The 23,826-nt window shown below is 46.8% G+C and overlaps 2 protein-coding genes across 2 annotated transcripts; both read right to left on the bottom strand.

Annotated features, from left to right (window-relative positions):
• Positions 1-798: 798 nt before the first annotated feature.
• On the bottom strand, positions 799-12,837 carry LOC308296779 (ATP-dependent zinc metalloprotease YME1L1-like; the record flags this gene model as incomplete). The annotated part of the gene is made up of 3 exons (XM_080740105.1): positions 799-2,916; positions 12,564-12,636; positions 12,773-12,837. 3 exons carry the CDS (start codon positions 12,835-12,837, stop codon positions 799-801), a joined length of 2,256 nt encoding a protein of 751 aa, XP_080596231.1.
• Positions 12,838-13,477: 640 nt separating this feature from the next.
• LOC308296658 (succinyl-CoA:3-ketoacid coenzyme A transferase 1, mitochondrial-like) lies at positions 13,478-15,070 on the bottom strand (the record flags this gene model as incomplete). Its single annotated transcript, XM_080739986.1, has 1 exon — positions 13,478-15,070. One exon carries the CDS (start codon positions 15,068-15,070, stop codon positions 13,478-13,480), a length of 1,593 nt encoding a protein of 530 aa, XP_080596112.1.
• Positions 15,071-23,826: the final 8,756 nt, after the last annotated feature.

A 23,826-nucleotide genomic window follows, 5' to 3' on the forward strand; every position in this document is an offset into this window, starting at 1 on the left:
GCCATGCGCCCCATTCACACACCATTCATGTGGTGCCAATCCTCAAAATCATCCAATCATCAGACCGTGACGGACACTACACACATGTTCTGGACGTACGGGACAGATAAAACCTGTTAATTCTAGACTGAAATGACCATATATGGACATGAGAGGACACACATGGGACACACATTTACGTACAGATAAAACCTGTTCATTCTGGACTGAAATGACCATATATGGACATGAACAGGACACACAAAGCCACTCCTTGGAAGCGGCTTTCACCGCTTCAAAAAACTAGACTAAAATAAAATGTCAGGGAGGGACTAGTGGAGAAAAGATCCAGTAGAACAAAAAAAGTCAATTAACTCAAAAAAGGCATCGCTCACTTCACATTGGGCGCAATTTATTTTTATTTCCATCAACACATGGAGTGCCCATTCAGTTTCCTATGATGACTCAAGAAATAATGTCGTCAGGACATCTTATCGTCCATTCACATGTATTCTTCATGGCTGCAAATAAACTGGATAATATATCTCGGAAGATATTTGTCTCCCGTGACCAGATCTTTCCGTGTAAATAATGGACACATGGTGCGTACATATAGAGCCCTCGGAAATAGAGTATAAACAACACTAGAGGTTAAGTCCACTACGTAGCCTTCACATCTATGTTGCACCGGCGATTCGACTGATATGTCCATATATGGAGATCTCTATCTGTCAGTCCATATCCTATTTTTATGCCCATATACGGATATCTCTGTATCTGTCAGTCCAAATCTGAGATTGAGCCTGGTTCTGCTGATGATTACGTGGAGCTCAGCGACTTGCCCTCCAGAAGCAGCTTGATCTCTTGGGCGTCTAGAGTCTCGTGGGTTAGCAGGGCATCGGCCAGTGTCTTGTGCTCCTCGCTGTGCGTCTTCAAGAGGTGTTTGGCTCGCTCGTACGAGTCCTTCAGCAGAACCCTGACCTCCTGCTCGATGGCAGCCTGCGTCTCGGGGCTGGGCTTGGACCGGTCGGTGTACGTCATGACGCCAAGCTTGTCACTCATTCCAAACCTGGTCACCATCATCTTGGCTATTGTCGTCGCTCCGTCAAAGTCGCTGGAAGCTCCGGTGGTGATTTGGTCTTCTCCAAAGATGAGCTCCTCAGCCACGCGGCCGCCCATAAAGACGTCCATCTCAGCCAGGAGCTGGGCCCGCGTCTCATTCCAGCTGTCATTCTCTGGGATCTGCGACACGTGGCCGAGGCTTTGGCCTCTGGGTATGATGGTGGCTTTATTGATGGGCATGGCATCTTTGGTGTAGTAGGCGACGATGGCGTGGCCGGACTCATGGTAGGCTGTGATGGTCTTGTTCTTCTCGTCGATCTCCATGCTTCTCCTCTCGGGGCCCATGAGGATCTTGTCCTTGGCAAACTCCAGATCCTGCATCGAGACCATCTTCTTCTCGTCCACGGCTGCCTTCAGGGCTGCCTGGTTGACCAGGTTCTCCAGATCGGCGCCGGAGAAGCCCACCGTGCCCCGGGCGATGGTCTCGGCTTTCACGGAGGAATCCGCTCTGATCTTGGACAGGTACCAGTTGAGGATCTCCGTGCGGCCTTTCACGTCGGGCAAGGGGACCGTCACCTGCATGTCGAACCTGCCAGGCCTTATAAGGGCGCTGTCCAAATCCTGGGTGTAGTTTGTGGCACCGATGACGATGACTCCTTCGTTGGCTATGAACCCGTCCATCTCCGTCAGCAGCTGGTTGATGGTTTGTCTGGCGTATGGATCCAGCGGAGAAGCGATCTTCTTGCCTCCAACGCTGTCCAGCTCGTCCAAGAATATCACACAGGGAGCATTGGCCTTGGCCTCTCTGAAGAGGTTCCTGATGCGGCTAGCGCCAGTACCCACGAACATTTCATCAAACTCGGAGCCGCAGGCGTAGAAGAAAGGCACGTCGGCCTCCCCCGCCACCGCCCGCGCCAGGAGGGTCTTCCCCGTACCCGGCGGGCCGACCAGGAGGATCCCCTTGGGTAGCTTTCCACCCAACACGGTGAACTTCTGGGGATTCCTGAGAAACTCCACGACACATTGAAGCTCGTCCTTGGCTTCCTGCACTCCTTTGACGTGTTCGAACGTCACCCCTTTCATCTGGACGGGCTCAGGGGTACCTCGGAACGTGTCTAAACCGGACTTGGTAAACGTAAAGGTCACGATCTGGCTTTTGTACAGGCCGTACGCGCCGATGAGGAGGAGGCTCCACAGGACAAGTCTGGTTCTCCTCCGGGAGGCTAGGGCTCTCTGAGTGAAGTCCTGAGACCTCATGAAGCCCTCGGCGAAGCCGATCTTGAACGTGTCCTGCTGGTTGTTCGGAAGGTTCTTCTGTTTCACCAGCTGGTCCAGAGACTGGGCGTCTGTTCCCTTTCGCCTCGTGAACAGTCCCTTCAGGAAGCTCGTCTCCGCTGGACCATCGTGAACAGACTCTGAGCGTCTGCTCCTCCTCAACGTATTGAGTCCTCTGTGTTGGACCCACGCGGGCCAGAGCCGTAGCTCTGAGCAGACAGCTTTCAGCGGACTACGATGGTGTTGTCCGTGAAATATGGGCGAGCCGAACGCGCCCAGTCTTCCGCGTGAACACCACCCGTGTTTGTTCTGGAGGAAGGTGTCCGCCGAGACGTGGCTGGTCCTCCAGGACGATGGCGACGAAGGTCTCAGTGTGGGCAGCAGCCTGCTGACCAGCTCCACCAGGTGACCCTCTCTCAGCCGGGACAAGCCCAGCTCCTTCAGGCTCCCCCTGGGCTCGCTGAGCAGAGGACCGTGTCTAGCGGCGGCACTGAGCTCTTTCTGCAGCCTCTGGACCGAGGCCGAGGCCGCGGAGTAGACCGAAGTCTGCAAGGAACGGAGGCCATGATGGAGGAGCTGGGCGAGGGCCACGGTCACCTGCTGTGGTTGGAAGGTGGTTGAACATGAGAACATATCCCACACGATACGTGAAATTAATTATCAAGTTAATAATGAAGACATAAACTAAACAAGGATTTAGTTCACATGGGAACTAGACCGTCAGAGCTCTGAGTCACGACTGATTCAAGACAGCCTCGCGAACGCAAATAGACTCCCTGGTCATCCCTGATGATGTCATCAGTGTATGCCCATATATGGGCATGACACCCATATATGGAGCCTGGATATGGAGACTGATTTGTTTGCCTCTGATGCCACGACGACCACATTGAGGTTGGACAACACACTCCTTACAACTGGAACTCCTTATATGGTTATAGCTGAATCGTGGTGACTTGAGCATGAGGTCTGCCCACCCTCTTAACCCATTTAGGCCTGAACACATTATGACGCAATATTTTATGCTTTAAGTCTGGAGCTGGCAAGACTGACATTTACAATTTACAGTTTACAATTTAGGCATATAGCTCGGCTATTTGCCTAAAAATATTTGCCTGGGTGTTTTAGGGAAGGTTGTGTCAGCTTCCCTGTGTTGGCTGATCTGTGTGTGAGGGGTTGTAGTGTTTGATCAGGGTTGCTGTGTGTGTGTGTGTGTGTGTGTGTGTGTGTGTGTGTGTGTGTGTGTGTGTGTGTGTGTGTGTGTGTGTGTGTGTGTGTGTGGCTGTGTGTGTGTGTGTGTGTGTGTGTGTGTGTGTGTGTGTGTGTGTGTGTGTGTGTGTGTGTGTGTGTGTGTGTGTATGTATCAGTGTGTGTGTGTGTGTGTGTGTGTGTGTGTGTGTGTGTGTGTGTGTGTGTGTGTGTGTCTCAGTGTGTGCATGTGCGAGTGAATGTCTGTCATTAGTAGTAGGCCACAGATCGTCACTCAGAATCTCCAGGTTTGAAATGTACGTTGTTTTCGTCAAGTAAAGCCCTGCTTCATCATACAAGACTGTCGCACAAAACTAGTGAAAATAGGCGATCTACAAACACACAGTGTAGCCTCTGATGCCTGCTTTGCTGCGTGTCACTTTTCCCCATTTCCTGTCAGTCTACGTTCCTAGCAAATAAAGACAAACATACAGTAAAAGCCTTAAAAAGTTTCAGATTGAGTTCCCTGGCACAGGCGCGCACACAAAAACACACAAGCACACACACACACAGCCCCCCCCCCCCCCCCCCCCCCCCCTCTTCCTCAGGTGCTAGAGGAAGTGTCTAGAGGAAGCGTCCCGTGTGATGCGCTCATCGCTCCCTCCACACGTTCTCTAAACAAGCACTCTCCAAAACACTGCCCGTTGCCACGGCAGCCGGCTCCTCTGGCCTGAGTAAATAAGAGCAGGCCGGGGAATAATGTCCCCCCAGAGGATGGAGTGACTGTACACACACACACACACAACACACACATACAGCAAAGGTAGCAGACGTACAAGCTCAAAACGAGCGTGCAGATCTGCCCAGCAGCAACTACTGTATGTACCCTTTATCTGTAAAAGGGTAGGCACACTAGCTTCATCCTAGCACATTTTTGTGGAAAAATGTGTTTAGTTTTCTTGAATTTATTGAATTTTCTTGAATACAGTAAATGACCAAACTAAACACAGCGCACACACTCGCTCACTCACTCTCATGCACGCACGCACGCACGCACACACACACACGCGCACCCCAGGGACACGCAGAGAATGTTAGAGAGGCATGGGCTGAACTGTCTAAAAGGGCCTTTTGGTGAAAATATCGAAAATAGCAGACCTCCAAGCTGACCTACAGCCTGATAAAAGGGCAGGGGCTCAAGCCCCCTTTGATGTCATGTGAGCACGTGCCTGGCGCACGCACGCACGCACACGCGCACGCACGCACGCACGCACGCACGCACGCACGCACGCACGCACGCACGCACGCACGCACGCACGCACGCACGCACGCACGCACGCACGCACGCACGCACGCACACACACACACACACACACACACACACACACACACACACACACACACACACACACACACACACACACACACACACACACACACACACAGCACTGCTTCTGGGAATGAGTGATTGTTCATTCTTGGTCTACCACACTGTAAAAAAATAAAAGTTGGGAAAACTCAAAATTTTAAGGCAACAAACTTCAGAAAACTTTTAAGTTAGACAATCAAACATAAAACTTTAAGTTTTGCTTAAATTGGTTTAGTTGGTTTATCTTAACATTTTCAGTTGCCTCAACTTTTATAATTTTTGCTTAACGTAAAATTCTAAGTTGACCTAAACTTAAAAGTTTTCTGAAGTTTGTTGCCTTAAAATTTTGAATATTCCCAACTTTTTATTTTTTACAGTGCACAGATGATCCCGTCACATCGACCACACTGACGTAACTGTCACTCTCACTCTTGATTTACCCTTCGTTGCATGGCCGTGTCAGGCACTGGAAAACACAAGATCTTCAAGCTTGCAACACATTATTGAGATGTTGTGAACTTGTAGATCGGCTATTTTCGGTGTATGACGTGGATCAAACCTTACAGACCTCTAATTAGTGTGGTTGCCCCCTGCTGGCCAGTAGAATACAGCTAGGGTCATCACGTTACAGCAGGCGGTCCTCCAAATCTTTGTGTGATAGAAACCTTTTTGTTCTCCCTTTTTATATTAACCACTTGAACCCTATATATCGTCCATATTCTGAGAACTTTAGCCAAAAATAGACGATCTACAAGCTCACAACGCCTCGCAGCGCGAGGCGTTGTGAGCTTGTAGATCGGCTATTTTCGGCAAAGAGGTTAGGTTAAAGGGGGAAAAAATCAGACTAAGTACAGAATGAAGTCAAGTTTATTAAGTATTGACGGTTCAAGTGGTTAAATATCTGAAAACACAACTTGACATGAATCCAAAATACACTGATGATTGTGCTGACAGTCAAACAATGAAACTATATGGAATCTATGAACAGGTTGTGTGGGGGGTCCCTGTTTCATCTCTCTCTCAACTAAGGGGTCCTCGGCCTGAAAACGTTGAAGACCCCGTAGAATAATACAGTATAGCAGCAGTTGGCACAGCGGCCCATCAGATCACAATACAGTACATTCTATTACCTTAAATGGAAAGTCCATGAAAGTGACTCCACATGCTCATCAACACTAGAATCCTACTTTCTTCTGTTCAACTTGTTTTTTGAAGCGGTGAAAACCGCTTCCAATGAGTGGCTTTGTGTGTCCCATGCCCATATATGGTCATTTCAGTCCAGAATGAACAGGTTTTTTTTTCAAAAACAAAATGTGTGTTTCATGTCCATATATGGTCTTCTCAGTCCAGAATGAACAGGCTTTTTCAAAAACAAAATGTATGTCACCTCATGTCCATATATGGTCACTCCAGTCCAGAATGAACAGGTTATTTCTGTCCCGTATACGTCCAGAATATCAGTCCAGAATGAATAGGTTTTTTCAAAAAGCAAAATGTGTGTCCCATGTCCATATATGGCCATTTCAGTTCAGAATGAACAGGTTTTATCTGTCCTGTACGTCCAGAATATGTGTGTAGTGTCCCTCCCGGTCTGATGAATGGATACTTTGAGGATTGGTCAAGCTTCACATGATAATTCGGCCCTACATTCTTTATATATTCATTCAGAATATATAAAGAATGTAGAATTCAGAATATATAAAGAATGAATAGATCACAGAGTCCATAACTGTATAGATGTATAGTTCTTCACTTCGAACCAAGGTTTTTTTTTTTTTTTTGGGCCACCAAATTAATCAGATATTAGTTTCAGATCCGTGCTGTGAACTAGCGGTAAACAACCTGAGCCCGGCTCCCAGCTGATGATAGATTCTTCATGCCTGCCGCGTAAAATGTAAACAGGAAACAGCCCTCACTTCCCCCCTATTCCAATTGGCTGTTTCTGTAGTGTCCGCGTGGTCCCTGTGCCTGCCTCATTTGCTCACAAACTGATGATAGATTCTTCATGTCATGCTATAGACTGTAAGAAATATGGACGTTGGGAACCCATTGGTTTCTATTCACCATATTCCTGGCCCTCTCTATGGAGGCTGCCATTTTCTTTTACAGAGGGCGCTAGAGAGTTTTTCTCTGTGTGCTGCTTGAAAAAAACATTGTTTCACTTCCTCCCAAGTAAGGAAGTGACAGGGAATTGTCTGTTGACAGATTTTGCCAAAGAAATAAGCCCAACAGAAGCAACTACGCTATGCTACTTTACATTTACATTTGAAAATAGCAGATCAGCAAGCTCACAATGTGTCACATTGCGACACATGAGCTTGTATATTTGCTATTTAAAAAATATTGAGGGAAAAAATATCTTGAATATTTTTTGAAACATTTTAACAACATAAATCTGCGTGGGGGTCCCTGGCACCACATATTTTCAGAGGGGGGTCTGCAACTGTGGACAAATTTGTTAATCTGGGGTCATTGATATGAAAAGATTTGGGAACCACTGGTTTAAAAAATATTAGAAAGTAAGCCCAATAAGCAACTATACTATTTTTTTAAAAGACACAAATTGCTTATTATAAGCAGACATGGCAACCCAGGTACATTCAGAGCCCAGAGCCCAGAACGCCAACTACTGACATTTAAATGCAAGGACTACAGGAAACCAAATGATGTTTTTCAGGCCAGCTTTTTCAGCCTCCGCCTCTTTCAGGATATGAACAGGAAGCCGGGGGCGGGGCCAGGAATATGGTGAATATGCTGGGAAAATGACGTTTCTTCTTGCCCTTGTATGGTAAGTACTATGGGCTTAGGTGGAGACTGGTGAGGTGTGTCTTCAGGCCACGGTGGAAGCTAGGGATTGAGTCTGTTGTTCTATGTGGTTCAAATGCCACCCTTTTCACGTTGGCCTTTTTTTTTTCTTTTTAAATACTTTTTTTGGGCTTTTTGCCTTTATTGATAGGACAGTAGACTGACAGGAAATGGGGGGGGAGACGGGGAGCGTCACGCGGCAAAGGTTGTCCGGATCGGGAATCGAACCGGCGACGCTGCCAGGCATCCATGCCTATGTGGCAATGCCGGTCCCATCCTCTTTTACAGTACACTTTAACACATAATAAGACATAATAAGACAGAATAAAGCCATAATAAGAAATAATGTGTTGGTAATTAGAGCTAATATATTTGATTAGACAGAAAAAAGACAGAATAGTAGAAAGAGCGAATACATTCTCTGGCACCGTCACCTGCCACGGAACTGCAGCGGCAGACACGACCGGCAGTTCGACCAGCAGTTGCACTGCATCGCCGGCGATAGGACCAGCAGTCCCGCCAGTAGGACCGGCGGCCGCCGCACGGACCGGCAGGTCCCGCAGCGGTAAACTGCCCGTCCATGCGGTGGTGGCTGCCGCGGCAGTTACCAGAGATGCCACCGGCATCTCTGGTAGGTGACGGTGCCAGAGAATGTATTCGCTCTTTTCTACTATTCTGTCTTTGTTTCTGTCTAATCAAATATATTAGCTCTAATTACCAACAGATTATTTCTTATTATGGCTTTATTCTGTCTTATTATGTCTTATTATGTCTTAAAGTGTACTGTAAAAGAGGATGGGACCGCAATGCCTAAGTGGTATGCGCCTGGACCAGTAGGCCAGAGGGCGGACCCCCACATTGGCCTTTTATTAGCGCCACCAGCAGGTTCGTTTTTCGCGACTGCCGTGGAAAGGGCCGAAGAAGACATGGCACCCTTTTTCACACCGGCCGATTATAGCGGAGGCCACAATATCCTACCTGACCTGGCGGAGACCTGTGCTCACTTTTGTCTAGTTGTGCATCAATGTGGCAGGTATCAACTGACTGACACACGTCTACGGATGGGACGATATGAAAATGTCGTATCTCGATTATTGTGAGAAAAAGAAATCGCGATTTACGACATTATCATGATAATCCAAATTCATTATCATGGGGCGGAACATTTGCCAAAAAATAGCAGATCTACAAGCTCACAACGCATCACAACGTGACACGTTGTGAGCTCGTAGATCGGCTATTTTTTGGCAAAGACATTTGATAGAGTGAAAAAAAGACTGTATCAAGTAGGTATATTAAGTACATTTTACCAATAATCATAGAGAGTTTAAGTGGTACCGGATATGCAGCTCGGCAAATAAAAGGTGAATTGATCCCAGTGCGTGACGGAGGACGATATCACGATAAATGTAATCTCCATGATACGATTATCATGAGTGTTTTTTATCACGATAAACGATAATATCGCATATCGTCCCATCCCTACACACATCAACACACACACACACACACACACACACACACACACACACACACACACACACACACACACACACACACACACACACACACACACACACACACACACACACACACACACACACACACACACAGTATATGCCAATTAGACGGTGCTGAGTGAGAGGAGTGGAGGAATGCAGGACTAAGTGAAGGTTTAGTCCTCAGTTGTCCCCTAAAGTTCACTGTAGCCTCCATGCTTTACATCAGGGGTTCTCAACCTTTTCAGGTCGGGACTCGGGACCCCCCAAAATAATCATATTTTAACTGGGGACCCCCCCACCCTGACGAGCACTAAGAGTTGAGGCATTACATTTTGTATGACACGGTTCTATTGTGAAAATAGCCGATGTACATGCTCACAACGCCTCGCAACGTGAATTTCTGCCTCTGATGTTTGACAATTTGACCATTTGCCATTTTAGAGGTATTAAAAAGTCCTTAAACTGTGACTTTAGAAATGTGCAGATACCCTCTATACACTTGAACTTTATGTTGGTTTGTTTACTGTTGAGTGAGAAAACAATGTTGCACATTAAGTTAATCATGTGGGGACCCCCCAAAATAATTTGGGTCCCGACCCACAGGTTGAGAACCACTGTTTTACATCACAGATTGGGAGCACATAGAACCCCCCCCCCCCCCCCAACCTGTACCCCTCAAACCTCCCGGCTCCATTTCTGCAGCCCAGCACTAAATCTTACTAGGATTTCAAAACCTTACCCTGTTTGAGTTGGCCATGGATGTTGTTCCTTTGTTGTGTGTGTGTGTGTGTGTGTGTGTGTGCGTGTGTGCGTGCGTGCGTGCGTGCGTGCGTGCGTGCGTGCGTGCGTGCGTGTGCGTGTGCATGTGTGTGTGTGTGCTGTAGGGCATTAACACGTGCGCTGCTCATTGGCTCCATTATGACATCTATAAGCCCATGATTAATGGAGGTCAGAGGTCAGTGCTGTAGAACGAAAACAAAGAAATGTTTGCCGTCTTCCAGGAATTCGGTTATTTTATTTTTTTCGCTGAGTAGCAGGAGATACGGAGGTATGGTGGAGTAGCAGGAGATACGGAGGTATCGTGGAGTAGCAGGAGATACGGAGGTATCGTGGAGTAGCAGGAGATACGGAGGTATCGCGCCAAAACGCTTTCCTTTCAGATGGAACGATCGTTTATAATTTACCCGTTTTCATTGACTCGCAGAGCGAGTGTGTTTGTGTCTCACCGTGGCGCGGTCCCTGCAGATCCAAGCGGGAGCCCCGGCGGCGGCCGCTGTCCGTCTGTAGAGCACCTAACTCACCAAACTATTTTGCATCGCTCCGATCCGCCGACGGGAGCGTTCAAAAGACGCCCGCGGGTGAGCTAGGATCCAAAGATAACCCTCGACGTATGGACAGGGTATAATGCGACCTTCTGTCTCAAAAGTGTAATTGGTAAATGTAAAATGTAAACACAACTTCTCCAAGGATACCAAAACCTTTTTTTTTTTTTTCTTAAAAGCTCATTGTACCGTGAATCAATGATGGTTTAGACAAGATTGAAAATGTGGTTTCAGAAAAGGTTTATGGAGGCTAGAAAAACTAATAAAACACAGTGAGGTGGCGTTTACAGCCTCGTAAAAAGCAAATACTTTGGAATGGCCGCCTGATCAACTCTCGTGAGTTTAAAAAGGAACACTGTGGATTTTACGGTGTCGGGTTGATCTAAAACTGTTTTTTTTTTCTTTTCTTTTTCTTTTATCCCAAACTTGTATTTTATTTCTTATACAATAACAACAGCACAGAAACAGTCAAAGCTACTTACTGTACATGAAGGCTTCATGTTTGAAGCTCAGACATACAGTAGGTGCTTACAGTTACTGTACTTTGTTATCATGCAACAGATGAACCACTTCATTACACGTTCTACATGTTATATTTCATCCGTAGACAGAGTAAAGCAGACAATTTCATTAGTAAATACATTTCTGTGCCGTGCCGAGTTTAATTGGGTGTCTGTCTAATGCACAACAGGTCACATTTCAACCCTGTTCTTCCCTCATGTATATCCCATTACAGTGTCAATGGCATGATCGCTGTTACTGGTTCCTTTGGAAATATTAATGCATATTTGGTTCTCTTCTAATAGAACAGTGAAGTCATGACGTGACTCGCTCATCCCCCGGTTCCACGGAAGTAATTCTACAATAACATTGAGTCACCTTAAATTGTCTCATATAAGCATTGCGGTCCAAAAACAAACAGTCTTTGCAATATTGTCGGAAGGTGGCTCTGTATAGTTTATGATAGTCAGTCACTCATATTTGATAAACCATGTTTCAAGCAAAAATGTAACTAATTTGGCAACGGTAACATTAGCGTTTTCTCACCATCAGTTGATTCTTCATATTCATGAGTCAAACCGCTGAGATCATTTGTTTATAATTGGAACACAGTTCTTATATGACGCCATATGAAAAAGGTCTATAGGAATTCACAATGGGGGAAGAAAACCGCGAACCAGGTAGGATGTGTAAATTATGTCAAACTTCACTACTCTATAACTACTGCTGTATAGGTTAGATAAAGGAATCATGAGGACCAAATCGAAATGTTCCCATTATACTTTTAAAACATCACAGAAATATAACTTAAATCAGTATTAGAGCTTGTATTATGAGCTAAATTAGGACAGCTCACGTATGACTCTCACTAATTATGCATCAACAGCACTTTAACTATTTTTTTCTGTATATTTATAACATTATTTTATGTTTTGTTTGTAACATTGATAATGATGTCCATAATTTTGTATTCTTTACTTATTTTCTTGGTATGTGGTCAGGCCTTGCAGGAAGACTGTATATACTGTACTGCATATTATGATTTGTATTATGATTCTTTTCTTCTTTTTTTTCTTTTTTTTTTGTTGCCTGGACCTCAGAAAGAATCCACTATGGTGTGTAGACTAATGGGGATCCTTAATTGCGAACATCAAGTTACTATGAAAACCTCCACTGGCTGTCTGTCCGTCATGTCACGTCACACTTTTGGCCCTACTGTTATCTCCGCCAACGTTGCCCCTATCCATGCCACACTTTGCACACACACTCCTTGGCTGCCAAACCACAACCTCCAGGCCCTGATTTCTCACATGCCCCTCTTCTAGCTCCACCATGAGGTTGCTTTTTGCAGACAACATACATGCGACCTGACGGTCGCTTATCTCCCGATTAGGGAGTCTTACTGGTAAACTAAACTTAACTAAACCATGTCTGTATGTTGACTACACCTGTAGGCCGAAGAATCTTCTGGATATCACCTGAAACAAGAGTAAAAGCAGACTGTTCTTTAAAGCCTTTAAGTCAAGACTCATCTTCTTATTTTGTGTATCTTCATCATACGTCCAGCTCAGTGTGGCAAAGCCACGCTCTTGTCTCTGGTCCTTCTTGGAAGAGGCGGGTCTCTGAAGGAGGTCTGTGCAGAGGGCATGGTGATTATATGGTCTTCAGTCTGCTCAGAGGACAGGTGGTGATTATATGGTCGGCAGTCTGCTCAGGCTCAACAAGTCCGTCAGGCCCCTCTTCTTCATGGATGTTTTGAACCGGCCAACCCCAGTGCGAAGGCGGTGCAGCAGTGTCCACTGCCGGCGTGGTAGATGTTCTCCTTGGACTCCATCTCCCTTGCCTGGCGGTGCCAGCCTCTATCACACACTTTGTTTTGGGAAAGAGTCTGAGATTGCAGGGAGAGATTCCATTTCTGGGGGGCGGGCTAAAGCCTGGTGAGCTCTTAATTGCTCCCTTTGAACTTCAAATGGGTTGCACACTAACGTAATTGATTGGGCCATACAAGTGTCAAGACCTCGTTAGTGTCAATGAAAGCATCACAGACAACTACCTGTTTGATGCCTGTGACGTCGTTAGTGTTCTTCTCTCTAATCAATGAAACATCAAAGAAAACTAACAGTTTGATGCCTGTCATAGAGAGGAGGGGGAGGGGGGAATGTTTTTGTGTCCACAAAGCCTACAGCCCTGATTGGCTAACCCTTTCTGGTGGCTGGTGGAAATGGTTTCTCAATTGTGAGGATCCAGACCACACTACACCACGGGGTGGTGTTGTGCGGTCTGGTTTATTAACCAGGCTACCATCTCCCGGGTCTAGGATGTGATGGTGCATAAGTGTGGGCTCAGCCGACTCCCATGCCCGCTTCCAGGCAGTTGCCAGCCATGCTCTCGTAGACAGGTCCTCGGGGATGGAACCAAGCATCTCCTGTGCATGTCTGCAGACTGAAGGACTCCTCTGATCTCTTCCAGATGTTCTAGATCTGCTGCATGGGCCTCAGGCTGGGCGACACCGCAAAGTCTGCCCCGGTGCAGGCCTTGATGTCCTCCGCCGTCAGTCCCTCCCACACCTCGACCAGCGTCAGGCCGTTCACCCCGTCCACGTCAAACACCGCCTTCTCCGTGATGATGCGATCCACACACTGCTTCCCCGTCAGCGGCAGGTCGCACCTCTCCAGGATCTTGTGTTTGCCACCCTTGGCCGAGTGTTCCATGGTCACCACCACCTTGGTGCCGGCGCTGGCCACCAGGTCCATGGCTCCTCCCATGCCCTTCACCATCTTCCCGGGGATCATCCAGTTGGCCAGGTCTCCGGCCCGGGACACCTGCATGGCTCCCAGCATGGTCAGGTCGATGTGACCGCCTCGGATCATGGCGAAGGACTCGTCGCTGGAGAAATACGAAGCGCCGGGGAGAACCGTGACCGTCTGCTTTCCGGCGTTGATCAGGTCCGCGTCTACGTCCTCCTCCGCGGGGTACGGGCCCAGTCCCAGGATGCCGTTCTCGCTCTGCAGGTGCACCGTGATGTCGGGCTTGATGAAGTTGCTGGCCAGCATGGGAATGCCGATACCGAGGTTGGCGTACATTCCGTCCTCAAACTCCAGAGCAGCCCGGCGAATGATCCTCTCTCGAACAATATCAGAATCTGTCTTTGGTTTGGGCTTCTCTGTCTGACTTTTCTTCACCGTGCGTCTCTCGATCCTCTTTTCGTAGTCGCTTCCCCTGACGATCCTGTGGACGTAGATGCTAGGCACGTGGATGTCCTCCTCTGCAAAGCTGCCCACATCCACAATCTCCTCCACCTCTACTATGGTGGTTTTGGCCGCCTTGCACATGGGCTGGTTGAAGTTCCTCGCCGTCTTCCTGAACACAATGTTTCCTGCCTTGTCGGCCTTCCAGGCCTTGATCAGAGCAAAGTCTCCGACGATAGCCTTCTCCATGATGTAGTTTCTGCCGTCGAATTCTCGCACCTCTCTCGGCTCGCTGGCGATGGCGACGGTGCCATCTTTGTTGTACTTGATGGGGGAGCCTCCCTCCTGGATCAGCGTGCCGTAGCCGGTGGCTGTGAAGAAGGCCGGCACTCCTGCACCCCCGGCTCTGATCCTCTCTGCCAGGGTGCCCTGTGGCGTCAGTTCCACCTCCAGCTCCCCGGCCAGATACTGCCTCTCAAACTCCACGTTCTCCCCGACGTACGAGGAGATCATCCTCTTGATCTGTTTCGTCTGGAGGAGGAGGCCAAGCCCGAAGTCGTCCACCCCGGCGTTGTTGCTCACCGCGGTGAGTCCTTTAACGCCGGTCCTCACTAAACTCTTTATGAGGTTCTCTGGGATTCCACACAACCCAAAGCCTCCCACCAGAACGGTCGCACCGCTTGGGATGTCTTGTACAGCTTCCGTGGGATCTCTGTAGAACTCGGAATTCCTCTGGCTGCTGGTGGAAAAGTAACATCCACTCGTCTTCTTGCACAAGGAATGGGAACGAGTAGCCAAGTTCAGTTTTGGTCCGCAGGCACCAGATAGATTTTTGAAGAGCACGTTTTCCGCTCTCGTCAATACTTTAAATGCTGCCATGATGTTTTAGAGGTGTCAGATAGCTGCTAGCAGCGCGTGACAGAGGTTATGTTGGGGGGTTTGCGGGACCGCACGGGTCGTTGACGACGGGGAGGGAGGATGGCGTCTGAAGGCTCGTAGGTGCAGCTAACATTAACAGCAGCAGCACCAAGTTCCGTTATTTATGAGATTACGTCATCAGGTTACGTCACCTGACACGTCGATGACGTAACCTGAACAAAAAGGCTTTTCCCCTTTTATAGGAATAAATACTTTGTCGAGTCCCACCCGTTGTCCCGCCCCTCTTTGCACCCATTGGTTGCTGCGTCTTTGTTGGACAAAGATCCTCTCTCTCCATCCACTACCATTGAAATAACGTGTTTTTCTGTTGCTTTGTATTGTTATTCTGTGTATTCAAATCTCATTTTAAACTTGGTTTCAGTAAACAGGGTCATCTCAGGTGCAGTATAGGGACTGGGCATGTGTGTCTGATATAGGCGGAACCAGGGCGGAACCAGGGCGGAACCAGGCAGAAGGGCCTGCTGGTTGGTCAGTCAGGGACCAACTGACAAAGGGTCAATTAAAAGAAGAATCGCACCTGTGCAAAGTCATCATCATCATCATCTGTTTTAAGTCCGCTTTCCAGGCACCGCTGGGTTGGACTGGCTTCTTGCTATGGCTTTCCTCCACCGGGAACGGTCCATGGCCACCTCATGGTCGATGCCGAGTGCCCTCATGTCAGCCACCACGGTCGTCTGCCAGGTCTTCTTATAGGCCAGCCACTGGGTCTTGTCCCCTCTACGTTAAACAACATAACTTTCTCCACCCAATCATTATCTTCCTTCCTCACTATGTGTCCGTACCATCGCAGTCTGCCTCTCCTCACAACATCCGCTATGGCCTCTACTCCCGTCTTCTGTCTCCGTTCTGCACTGCTCTTTCTGTCCCTCAGTGACACGCCGCACATCCATCTAATCGTTGTCTTCATGCTCCACCTTCAGGGCCCATGTCTTGCTTCCATACGTCATGCCACTTCTGACGCAGGCTGAGTACACTTGCCCTTTCATCTTCAGGGATGGAGCCTTGGATGTTAGAAATGGCATGAGTTCCCTGAACTTCTTCCACCCACTTCTCACCCTTGCGGTCACAAAGTGAGCGGTGCAAACACGACACATGTCCATAATCCATATCTCCTCAGTTACTTTGTGTGTATATGCATGGATCTCCATACATGGAGATCTCTTCTTCTTCTTCTTCGTTAGTTTTAATGGCGGATAACAACCAACCTATCTAGGTGTATATCGCCACCTACTCTACTGGAGTGTGTGAATCAATACGGGTATGGTTCTTCAGGTTCTGGAGATCTCTCAGACACTGTTAATGGTTATGTGAATTTGGGAACCCATTCTATTTAAAAAAAATAACATCTTGATATATCGTGTTCATATAAAAGAATGACAGGTTTATCCTCTGCACAGTCAAAACTGTAATGTAAATTTTAATGTGTAAAAGTGTAAAAATGTACCTGTAAATTAATACTCGGTGAAAAGGGCAAAAGGGGGACATGTTGAATCAATGTGTGTGTGTGTGTGTGTGTGTGTGTGTGTGTGTGTGTGTGTGTGTGTGTGTGGGTGTGTGTGTGTGTGTGTGTGTGTGTGTGTGTGTGTGTGTGTGTGTGTGTGTGTGTGTGTGTGTGTGTCTCACAGTGTGTGTGTGCGTGCGTGCAATATGATACAGCATGTGTTGTGTGTCTGAATAATGCACCGGTCTGTCATTGTGTACGTCCTACCATGCTGTATGTGTGTATAGTCCTGTACTCTGTCTGCGTGGGGAGGAGGGACTTGGCTGTGAGTGTCTGATTGTCCTTTATCTGCAGTGCTGCTCTAAGCTGCAGTGCTCCAGTGTGGTATGACTATGAGTAAGGCTTGTGTCAATCTCAGCACCCCATAAATCTCCACTCCGCCCTGCTGTCCCCCCGTTGATGTCACTCTAAACATCTTGTTCCAAACAGTGGTGCCGCTCCGACTGCCAGCAGCGTCAGCCAGCAACACCAGAACACACGCATTGAACTTAAAGGAGTAGTTCACCCCCAAAATTTGTTCTACTAGTGCTTTCGTCATCATTACAACTTGTCATGCTTGGCGAGATGCCGTCAGTTAACACGCCTCATGGCAGCTGGGTACTTAAAATAGATAAAGACTTCCTCTAAAACCGACGGATTTCAAAATAAGATCGACTTGTAACGATTAGTCAACACTAGTTTTATGCACGATGGGATGTTGGATACCTTTTTCAGCTTCTATATAAGTCATGGATGGACCTAAAACTGGTCGATTCCTCAAACACCAAACCGAACGATTTAATAAAAACAAAAAGGAGGAGAAAGAGAGAAAGAGAGAGAGAGAGAGAGAGAGAGAGAGAGAGAGAGAGAGAGAGAGAGAGAGAGAGAGAGAGGGAGGGAGAGAGAGAGGGAGAGAGGGAGAGAGAGGGAGAGAAGGCCGTGCGACCACCAGATCCATTGACTCCCGGTGAGAGCTTTGAGGTTTTTCCACATGCAGGAAGAAGAAGCCACACAGGAAGCCAGACACAGACAGCGCCCCCATGTGACCGCGGTGGGGTCTGCGGCTGCATAATGGATCTCCAGGTGTGTTTAAAGCAAACAGCCCTTTATCATCAGCTGTGATGGATGTACGAGAACCCCCCCCCCCCCACGCACACACACACACACACACACACACACAGAAACACAGACCCCATGGTCACCTGAGACGCATAACTCAAACCTAACACAAGCACGGACACACACACACATGCGCACACACAGGGGTGTCACAAGGGGGGGAAAAGTGGGACTGAGTTACTAGGGCCCAAGGGGGAGGGGGCCTTAATTATTTCATATTTTAGCTATTGAAAAATAGCAGATATACAAGATACAAGTAGATCGTGAAAATGTGAAATATATGTATTTTTTAAGCAAACATTTGTAACTCAAATTTTGCTTCTGGGGGGTCCCTGGAACTAAATATTTTGAGAAATTATTTATATCATTTTGGGGGTCCTTCACATGAAAATATTTGACCACCACTGAAATAGAAACAGGTTTAAAAAAAAATATATATATATATATATATATATATATATATATATATACCGGTATATATATTCCGACTCTCTATGGAAATAAGTTTAGTCTTTTCTAGGATCTCGTTTTAGTTGACCTTGTACCAGTGAACCTTTTCCTATGCAAACTAGTAATAGTCTTCAATCAATCAATCAATCAATCAAAATTGGACCCGTGAAGACTTCTAACAACAACGTTTTTGTTTCAGTAAATTCTCATAGAGAAGAGGCATGGCAGTTGCGTTGGAGAACGATGTATCTGCGTAACTCACAGGCCAAACAATCAATATGTTTAAGAACAGTATTCTCTCTAGGGGGCACGGTGGCGCAGTGGTTAGCGCTTTGCCTCACAGCTAGAAGGTCCTGGGTTCGATTCCCGCCGGGGGACGCTGTGGGTGCTGGGGGTGTGTTTCTCCCTCCGCATCATCAGCGCCCACACCCTAGGTGGGGTCGGCGATAGGGCCTTTCTGTGTGGAGTTTGCATGTTCTCCCCGTGTCTCCTAGGGTTGATACCCTCACAAAAACATGCAGTAATCCTGGTCTCAATAATGCCTCCCCCTGGCCAGCCGGGGCGCTTGATGGAGGGGAGGGGAAAGGAACTGGTTGGAATAACGTGTTCCTTCCACGCGCTACGTCCATCCCAGGGAAATCCCCCCTGTCATGTGAAAAGAAACAACTTGGACTCCTCATGCATAGAAGGAAGCATGAGGTCAGTCCGTTGTCTCCCCAGGCGCGGCAGAGGGAGAGCAGAGCCCAGGATTACATAGGCAATTGGCACTGGGTGAAAAATGGGTTGCAAAATCGTGGGTAGTATTCTGTTTGTGGCGAGATCTCGGTGTATGCATGCTAATTTTGTAGTGTCTTGTAAGACCTCTGGGTTACTTGAGGCCTGAGGGGGTTCCAAAATGGACCCTTACAGGTCTGTTAACTCTGAGAGTGAACAAATGGAACCAAATGGACCCTTACGGGTGTGTAAATCTGAGAGTGTACACATGGAACCAAATGGACCCTTACAGGTCTGTAACTCTAAGAGTGTAAAAATGGAACCAAATGGACTCTTACAGGTCTGTAACTCTAAGAGTGTAAAAATGGAACCAAATGGACCCTTACAGGTCTGTAACTCTGAGAGTTCCATTTGTACACTCTCAAAGTTAGGGTGGTTCTTGAAAAATCAAAGGTTTGAGAGGCACTGATCTAAAACCTCTTTCCCAGGATGCCTTGCTGCGCGTTTACCCACGGGACACATCGCTCATTGACACCGGGCCCACTGACTGAGAGCCACACACACACACACACACACGCACACACACACACACACACACACACACACACACACACACACACACACACGAGAGAGAGAGCTATTACTTCAGCACCGATGTCAATCACGTCTTTTGGCAACCCAACGCGTCCCAGAACTACATGGAGAAAACTACAGGAAACGATGGATATTGAATTAGCGGAATAACAGTCTTCGCACTCGCTCGCTCACACGGCCAGGGTGTGTGCGCGACCGCACACGCCGTCGGCGCGCACACAGAACACACGCGGTGGGCTTAGCTTGATAGCGCTGGCAGGTAATTCAGTGTGATGGTTTTACCAAGCAAGCTACTGGTTCTGTTCTCTGTGAAGTAGTCTGCTGAAACACTCACTGATCACACTCTCTGTCTCTCCCTCTCTCCCTCCCTCTCTCTCTCTCTCTCTCTCTCTCCCTCTCCTTCTCTCTCTCTCTCTCTCTCCCTCTCTCTCTCTCTCTCTCTCTCCCTCTCTCCACATAGACATCATGCCTTTTTTATCCGTCTGTAAATAGTGCCCTCTCCAGAACCATGAATGCAGTTTTCACTATGGTGAAAGAAATGTAAATGCTCCTCTCTCCATGCCATACCTGAAGGCAGCATTCAAGACAATTGCCTTGTCCAAACTCTCCTGAACTTGAATGCAGCATCTTATGTTGAAAGAATTGCCCTTCTCTGTGTAGAAATCCATGCCGTTACGCCACATCTACAGTATTCAAGTGATTATGCTTTGTTCAGCGTGGTATCAAGTACCGAAAATAGCCGACCTCCAAGCTCACGTCATGCATGACACGTTGTGAGCTTGGAGGTCTGCTATTTTTGATATTTCCACCAAAAGGCCCTTTTAGGAATTTCAGCCCCTGCCTCTCTAACATTCTCTGCACGTCCCTGCACACACAGCCATATTCCACGCCAGATTTTCTCCTTAATTGTGTCTCTGAGAAGTAAGCCATTTACCATGAGAGGGAGTGGGTTCTTGGCTGATTTACCACTGTTTCAGGGTTCAACAACCCACGACCCTCGAATGGTAAATTGCTTTTCTACCACTTCTACCATATAAATGAAAGAAAACACAGTTGTAACTTGCAAGGTTATTTAGCCACAATCATGCAACACAACAGTGGGCGGGGTCCATGAGCCAACTCAAGGTTTGTTGACTGATTTACCACTGTTTTAAGCCAATCAGAATCCAGAATCTGAACATGTGACCACAAAAAGTGGTAGAAAAGCCATTTTAGTATGAACATTGTGTTTTTTCCAAATTCAATGCTAAATGCCACTTCCAATGCCACTTTCACTTTAAATGATTCAACTCAAGCACGCCTTAAAAAATCTGTAATCAACTGCAATCGACTAATCAAGGGCTTAAATAGTAGCATCTAGAGATGGACATCGGTATCGGCCGGTATCGAAAATCGGCCGGTATTATATAAAATCGGCCTCAATCGGTGACCGGCCGGTCCTAACGTAATTTCCGGTTTTCCGCCGATCAAAAATGACATGCATGCGCAGTACGCAACATGTGTCTCAACGCGCGCTGACCAAAACAAAGCAGCAGCGAAGCTAACGCTAACAGACTCATGAAGAAAACATGTCGCGGATTTGGACTTATTTCACTGTGTGCCAGGATGATCCAAAACTCGCTCTTTGCATTGATAAGCCATATTACCCGTTCGCTCAAATAAATAACTCCATCTCATTACAGTAGCCTACATCTGAACAAAAGCAACGATGCGAGCTGAACGGGGCTATAGTGTTCCGTCTATCTCTCTCTCTCTCTCTCTCCCCGTCCCTCCCTCCACACACACTCTCTGACTCTCACACACACACACACACACAACGAACAGCAGCGGTGGCTGGCTGCGTGAGTTTAGTCGAAAACAGCTGATCTACAAGGCATACAAACTCACATCTGGTAGCCAGCCACACATATATCCCAAATATTGCGCTACATAAATGCATGTAATCATGAGCAGCATGTGTGTCCACTGCAGTCTGCTTGTTTAGCGTCCTGTGCTAAGATAAACACTTGAGTCTGATCACCCAATGTTGCCAGGTTTTGTTTTTGAGAGAGAAACAAGCAACCAGGGGGGTTGCTTGTTGATACTAATGACAGTATAAAAACAGAAAGGATTGCCAAGCCAATTTCACCAGCATATTAATAACAATGATAATAATAATAGTTAAATAGCACCAGCTTTCATTTTTCAAGTAGGCCTACAAACATTGCACTAGATTGAGTTAAAGTTTTATTTTCTTAAGTTAACTCAGTGCTGCTTAAAAAATTGTTGATTGTGACATTGAAAGTCAACTATTCCAGTGTTTAACTGGGGTACTACGAGTACCCCTGGTGATACCCAGAGGTACTGCATGGGATACTGAAGAAATTACATGGTAGAATACCAGCCAACTGAGATGTGTTTTTGAATTTTGTTGATCAGTTGATGATTGGTTGTTGATTACTAGTTATTGACATGAAAACTGACTGAATCTTATTGTCAGTGTTGAAAATAAATCTGCTCAGGATGCACTGTTTGAAACTCACTCCATTTCTTATTTGTGATGTTATATTGTTGAACAGGGGTGTTATGCATATAGCCTACCATAGTTGTGGTTTTAATTGCAGTTATATAAGCAAAATGTTGTCTGGGAAAGGGAGTACTTGGATAAAAAAATCATGGAAAGGGTACTCAAGCCAAAAAATATATGGTGTATTGTATAATTATTGTTCTTTCTTAGATAGAAAATCGGTATCGGAAAAATCGGTATCGGCAGATCAGAATTTAATAAAACCGGAAATCGGAATCGGCCAAGAATTTTGCAATCGGTCCATCTCTAGTAGCATCAGATGTGCAACCTGGCCTGACTAGAAGTTTGTTGACTTGTTGACTGCGATTAGAGCAGGTAGAAACATGGCTAAGTCTAAGGAATGGTCAGAAAAGTTCAGAAAAGGAAAAGGAAAACAATTGCAAAGGCACTGACTGTTCCAAAGGGTATGGTTTTGAGCATAATTCACAAGTTCAAAGTTAAAGGAACAGTGGCTATACTAATTATAATTGAATTGAATTGAATAATTTCGAGCACAACGGTATGACAAACATGGTCCATAACAGGGCATTCACCAAATATTTGAACATTCGAATATCAAAGTCACTATTCAACGTTGTTCACCGAAGTCAAATATTTGCTTTTTTTTTTTAAATTGTTTTCTCTTTAAAAAATGTATAGTTTATAAAGCTTGGCTAGATCGGAAGTCATAAGAATGAGTTGTCAATGGTTCTCAAACCTTTTTAGGCCGTGACCCCCAAAATAAACATATTTGAACATATTTGAACCACCCTGACAAGCACTTGGAATTGTAGGTATTACATTTAATGTGACTCGGTTCCGCAGATAAATATTGTGAAAATAGCAGATCTACATGCTCAAAACGCCTCGCAAGGCGAGGCGTTGTGAGCATGTAGATCGGCTATTTTCACAATGTTCGCCTCTTGCTTACTTAATATTTGACAGTTTGGCCAGTCCTGTCGAATATTCGACTATTCGAATACTCTGAGGTCGAATAATTCAAATACTAAAAATCGCTATTTGTGAATGCCCTAGTCCATAAAGCAGGTAGATTCATTTGTGCATGTACTTTATAAGCCAGGCCTCCATATAATCATCATGACAGCCGGCATAATGACTGTCACACAGACCACCAGAGGCTGCACGGGACCTAAGAGAGAAGGAATAAAATCACACCTGTGTGAACTGAGCGGTGGTCGTGGGGGGGGGGGGGGGGGGGGGGGTGCCTGTGTGTGTGGGGTGTGTGTGTGTGTGTGTGTGTGTGTGTGTGTGTGTGTGTGTGTGTGTCTGGCCTGGCCTGAACAACAGCGCCACTCCCTTAACATGTGTGGTCAAAAAAGGTACTTCAGGCTACATACAGACACACAGACACGCACGCATACACACACGGCCACGTATAGGAGACGGTGTAACCACCGCTCAAAAATGAGAGAGAACACAGTGGGAGGCTGGGGTTTTAAAGGATTATGCTGACCCCACCTATCAGAGGAAGCCAGAGAGGAGCTCATAGCATGAGTCACCCCAGCACACCAAGGCCACCAACAATACAGCCCAGAGCAGTGTCTTATCTCATTTAACGATGATCCCGAGTATACTCGTGAAAAATACTAGAGTATTTAGAGTGCCGATCCCGAGTATACTCGCATAAAATACTGTACATAGAGTAACGCTGGCACCCTTACCCTACGGTCCTGGCACGATTGGACTCGCCGATTCATCATCATCACGGATCCACGTGCACAAAATAGTAATCCCTTAACATGGAGGCCGACGGTGGATCTCATCTTTAATGTC

The sequence above is a fragment of the Nannobrachium achirus genome, assembly GCF_963921795.1.
Source record: "Nannobrachium achirus genome assembly, chromosome: 13".
Taxonomy (NCBI): domain Eukaryota; kingdom Metazoa; phylum Chordata; class Actinopteri; order Myctophiformes; family Myctophidae; genus Nannobrachium; species Nannobrachium achirus.